This window comes from Sinohyriopsis cumingii, chromosome 3, assembly GCF_028554795.1.
Source record: "Sinohyriopsis cumingii isolate HCF-2022 chromosome 3, ASM2855479v2, whole genome shotgun sequence".
In the NCBI taxonomy this organism is placed as follows: Eukaryota; Metazoa; Mollusca; class Bivalvia; order Unionida; family Unionidae; genus Sinohyriopsis; species Sinohyriopsis cumingii.
In genome coordinates this window covers 91,219,508-91,225,170 of record NC_142963.1, presented here as the reverse complement: position 1 = coordinate 91,225,170, position 5,663 = coordinate 91,219,508, and the positions used below count along the sequence as shown (strand labels likewise).

At 32.1% G+C, this 5,663-nt stretch overlaps 1 protein-coding gene across 1 annotated transcript; it reads left to right on the top strand.

Moving 5' to 3' along the window:
• Positions 1-2,070: 2,070 nt before the first annotated feature.
• Positions 2,071-5,377, top strand: LOC149803277 (vertnin-like). Its single transcript, XM_089952948.1, has 2 exons — positions 2,071-2,459; positions 3,404-5,377. The coding sequence occupies exon 2, from the start codon at positions 3,423-3,425 to the stop codon at positions 4,506-4,508; it is 1,086 nt and encodes a 361-aa protein (XP_089809074.1). The 5' UTR covers positions 2,071-2,459; positions 3,404-3,422; the 3' UTR covers positions 4,509-5,377.
• Positions 5,378-5,663: the final 286 nt, after the last annotated feature.

Genomic DNA, 5,663 nt, shown 5'->3' with positions numbered 1-5,663 from the left:
TGTTATTCCTACCTTTTTATTTATTTGTTCCTTGTAGTTTGTTCCACAATATCGATCTATTCTGCCGGCTTGCCCTATTTTGTACTCATATGTATACTCTCTTTTTAGCAGATTCAATTTCCTATATATGTCGTGTAAGTAATGATATTTTATTAAGCGATCATTTCATTTTTAAATAGCATATATCCTGGTGTTAATTTGGTTGTCCTGACTACTTTGTCCTCTATCTAATTAAAGTCTCCTCCTAAAATTAGGTTTTCCACTGAGAAATTTTCTAAGTATTTATGTAAGTTTTCGAAAAAGAGCTGTTTTTTCCCCTCTGTTTGCCGGAAAGTATACGTTCATTATATGCCAGTTTTTAATCTTAACATGTATTAACCTACCTTTAAAAAAGTCCCCCTGATCATATCATACCCAACTCATTCAACGTTTGCTTTTTAAAATCATCGCGACCCCCTCCCCTTATATCCTCATTAACAGTCATTACCAATTACTGTTGAATTTAGTTTTTCTTATATAATCTGTTTTAGTTCTGGTGTATGTCCATTGTGTGTTTCTTGTAATATCAATACATTAAAGTTCATTTCTTTGGTTAATTTTTCCACTTTTGTTTTGTCTATCCCGTTGCTGTTTATCGTCCCCTATTTGGAAGTTTGTTCCCTACATTTTCTATTGTACACCAGGTTGCCGCATCACTCTGTTAGTTTATTTTGTATTTTATCCTGGTGTCAGGATAATGTGACGTGTGGGACATCGCGCTACGTGTCTGCGTCATGATGTCACAGTGCTAGGCATCACTATAAACGGCCACACTGCAGACATCGTAGCGATATGACTGAAAAATTGGTAACAGCTACGTTAAAAATCCAAATCACACACACGCAAGGAGTATCAGAGTCACTACTATCTTACAGCAATCAATAACCCCTAATTTTCGGGTGTTTATCACAGTTAATACGATATTATAGTAATCATACAAGGCACTCAAAATATAAATCGTTACCTGTGGATTAGAATAGTCAGGAGGTACTCGACACACAATGAACTGCCTGGGCGATTACTATTCATGGAAGAAACTACTAGACCACGTGACAAATACATGCAGTACACCAGTATGAACATTTAACCCAGTATTCTAGTTCAAACCATATTTATTTGAGAAGCATCATTAAATGCAATTACAAACATATAATTTGGGGGATTCAGTAGAAAGTAGAAGCTGTTAGCACTGTCTCTCCAACAGTAACACGATAGAAAATATGTTAAATCTCGTTGCCGGTACCAATGAAAAAACATGCTTACAGTTAGATACAAAGCATAACCATGATCAAGAACTAATTAGTTGCGAATCAAGCTGTTGAGTTCAGTCAAGTAATTAAATCGTAATCACCCTAATGTAGTGTTGCCAAATGTTTGTTTTCTACAGTTGACATAGTGTTGCCAAATGTTTCAGTTGTAAGAGCGAAAGGCGGTGTATATTGGATTTGATCCCTAAGATATTAATATTTGGAACAATCTATAAAAAAAAGTGTTTTGCATTTCACCGCAGGAGCGATAATTATTGTTAGATACATGATTCGTATGTAAATCGTAATTTAGGTTACTACAACGTGTTTTAGCTTAGCATATGCATGTTCTGAGATATTCTATCACCAGCATAGCAGTGGCGTGGAGTGGTTTCTTGATTACGGTTCAAGCAGGCTTTAAAATTATGTTTTGAAGGGTTGTTTCCCTAGTTTGAATTTGAGACTTTTCTCAGAGTAATTTAATTTCTCCCTGGTATTGTCGGAAATGTATTTGATACGTGCATGCCAAGTGGTATCACTGGATAATATAATGCCCAGATGTTTGTATGTATGATTGTATTTGTACGGCACACCAGCACTGTTAGGCTATTTAGCGCCATATAAAAGATTATATGGGTCATTCTCAAAAAATATTGATAATTGTGTGATTTCTGGTATATTTAACCCAATTTTGATTTAATTCCACCCTTTTTAGCTTGCAATGTCAATTTAAGTTATTACAAAAATAAATGTTAAAGAAAATGGTTCATTCCTTGTCTGAATTTTTCAGCGTTTGCCCCTTGGTTCATTGAATTTTGTAAAATCTTGATGTGATTTCGCCGTAACACAATCAATTTGTGTTAATTTATATCACATATATTAAAGTTTTTTCCCTAAACCTTCAGGTTATTATTGTATCACATTGTTTCTTCATAAATATCAGTCTTATTTACACCAAAAGATTGTGAAACTTATAGGAATTTCCAATAAATTCAAAGTGCATTTCGCCGTGTCCCTTGTGTTACTCAATATATCATTATCTGAGTAAGAGTTGTCTTTCTTATGGAATAATTTCATAAATAGTTTCTCCCTCAAGTAGAACTTCCTCTTTGGAATTATTGGTAATGGAGCAGACGATATGATGCAGCAAGGACGTTTTTATTAAGATTAAAGGTATGTATGGTAATGCCGTAACTTTTATTTCTGTCCACATTGTTACTCCATATATAAACAGTAAATATATTGATTTTATAATAAATTTGTGTGTAGCATTTGTATATCACACCATGGTTAAAAATATTGTTGAATCATTCTGCTAGGGAGCATATATTGTGAAATAAATGAGAAACACAGGTAAATATGTCCCTTGTGTTACTGTCCCTTGTGTTACTGTAAAAAATGTAACACAAGGGACTGATTTAATAACAATAGTGACAAAATTATTGTCTTTCACGGCATAGCATTTTATGAATAATAAAATTATGATTTGATCATAAGTAAACGCTTATTTACCTGTTTGCATTCAATGATAAACCACTGGATCACAAATTTAAATGAACCAAAACTGTCAGATAGAATTTAGTAACACAAGTGACAAATACGGTAACACAAAGGACATAAACTATATATTTTTTTTTTCAAAAGTTCAAGCATACATTTTGTACAAGGAATAAATTTAGGATAAGTTACATCATTCTTTATAGCAAAAATAACAGAAAATATTAGAATATAACATCGAAATACTTGCATAAAATGAGTTTACTTTTCAGTAGAAATAAATATTATTAACCACATCCTTAGTAACACAAGTGACTAAAAAAATACCAAGCTTAATTATTTGATAGCACTACAAAACAGCAGTGGAAAAAACAATATATAATTGATGGTTGTCCATCGTAAAGATATTTTGTCATTTGTTAACATACTCATTACTGTCTTATGTTGTTGCTACCATTAATATAACCACAAAGAATAAAAACGAAACTTTTTATGCCTTTTTATCTTTCTATGTGATTCTCTTGTTTAACCCAAAAATCTAAAAAAAAGGGAATGGACAAAAAAGCTTTTATATACTTTTATTTAATGATAATGAACCATTGGTTTCTTTTATTTTTCAGAATGTAAAGTAGAATCATAATGGCCTTAACAAATGCAGAAAAACAACGTCGTTATCGACTGAAAAGAGATGCCGATCCGTTAAGAAGAGAGGTTATGATAACTGCTGACGGCAATTGTTTACCTTATTCAGGAAGTGTGATTGCTTCTGGAAATGAAGATATGGGGGAAGAAATGCGAGTTAGAATAATAACTGAATCTTGTATCCACAAGGAATCATATTTGAACCAGACATTCTTAGAACGAGGAACTGACGATCCAATGAATGATTCTCTTGCAAAAACATATGCCTTCTATTCTGACGAATATTCAGATGAAGCACTCTCTGATGGACAAATCGAATGGATCTATGAAAAGGAAATCATGAAAATCTGCAAGAACAAATCCTATATGGGTATATGGCAGATATTTGCACTATCGAGTGTTCTTTGTCGCAGAATATTTTCCGTCTATCCTTTATTAGGAAACCCAAATGTAAGAAAGGATCTACACCAATTGGTTAAACCAAGGGAAGAAAGATCTACTCAAACGAGCTACATAATGTGGACAACAAGAAGACAAGACATGTCAAAACATAATTGGATTCCTAATCATTTTGTCACAATGTTGCCGATGGATCGACCAAATACAAAGATTTCTGTAGATGAATCAGTGAAAGATATTGAAATTCAGAACATTATGCCAGAAACAGAGGACAAACAAGAGACAAAAGCTAACGATTCAGAAACAAATCATCATGAATCAGAGAACATTGAAAGTAAGTCTGAACTCAATGAAAGCACCGAGAACATCAGGAGTCATTTTGATATTTCTGATTTAAGTCCTCAAGATTTATTGGGAAAGTTTGTATTAGTGAGTTATGACAATAAACCATATCCTGGAATAGTAACAGACTGTGATGAAGCTGAAGTATATGTCAGCTGTATGCACAGGGTTGGAAGAAGTTTGGAGAATTCCTCCTTTTATTGGCCACTTGCTGTTAGAGATGAGTGTTGGTATGATATGGAGAATGTTATTGGAACTATTCCCGACCCCAAGCTTGTTGGACAAAAGTACTGCATTGATAGTGAACTGTGGGCCTTAGCTTTACAAAAATTGAAAAAATGACATGATTATTTAATTTGTATTGTGAATTTTCCTCAATTTTACCATCTATACACGATGAATTGAAAGTGACTTCATTAGAAATTTCTTTTTCAATTAATAATCAAATATGTTGAGGTTTAATCTTCACAACATCCAACAAATATTTTTATAACGGAGGAGAAAAGTACAAAACTGTCCTTTGTGTTACTTCTTATTCCCTTGTGTTACCAAAATCAGTAAATCAAAAATCAAGGACCAGTAAACTGTGTTCATTCAATCATAGATGAATATTTTGGACTTTATGATTTACATCAAACAATAACAATGAATATTCTTGAAAAAAAATAGATGTTACATTTGTTTAATGTTTGAATATCACTTGTGTTACCATTTGAGTCATTTATGTTACACTATTGTCCCTTGTGTTACATGTCAAATATTAACCAGTTAAAAATTACTTTGCCATTCCAGTTGTTCAAGATTCGACATTAGAACCATTTTGATGACACTTGTTAACATATAGGATAAAAATTAGAAATAAGTAAATTCTTTTGGAATTATAATCAAAAATATGTAAGTTAGATTTTACCTTTTTACTAGGTCATTTTATAAATCTAAGAAAAAAAAAGATAAAAACAGATAAGAAAAAAAATCTTGGATTAGTTGAGTAATTTTCATATATCACAGATGTTAAGCTGATTACATCGTTAATATTAAAGATAATTCGGAGAAATAATTCTTATATTGCATTTGTAACACAAGGGACATTTACTAGTAGCAAGGAGCTATATTTTCAATTTTAATATTTTGTTTGAATTCAAAGTTGGTGTTCATTGTTTGTTTTACACATTTTAATGGTTAAGTGATGAAATAAAGCTTACATTGATGAACTTTGTGTGGTTTCATTATCCAAAAAAATCAGGAATAAGATTTTGACCTTTTTTGAGAATGACCCATATGTGGGATTATTTAAAAGTGATAAAATGTTTCATATCTACCAGCGATACCAAAACCAAATAATTGAAAGTAAAACGATAAGATTGTAATGGTAATAGATAAAACGTCGCGATCAACGGGGAATGTAAATGGTATATGTTAATAAAGACAGATGAAAAGTTATTGAACATAAGGGAAGGTATAAACATTGCACAAAAATGCTCAAGGGGATGGCACAAA

What these genes read in the sequence shown, in the direction of transcription:
- LOC149803277 (XM_089952948.1), top strand. Translation starts at nt 3,423, where the DNA reads ATGGCCTTAACAAATGCAGAAAAACAACGTCGTTATCGACTGAAAAGA.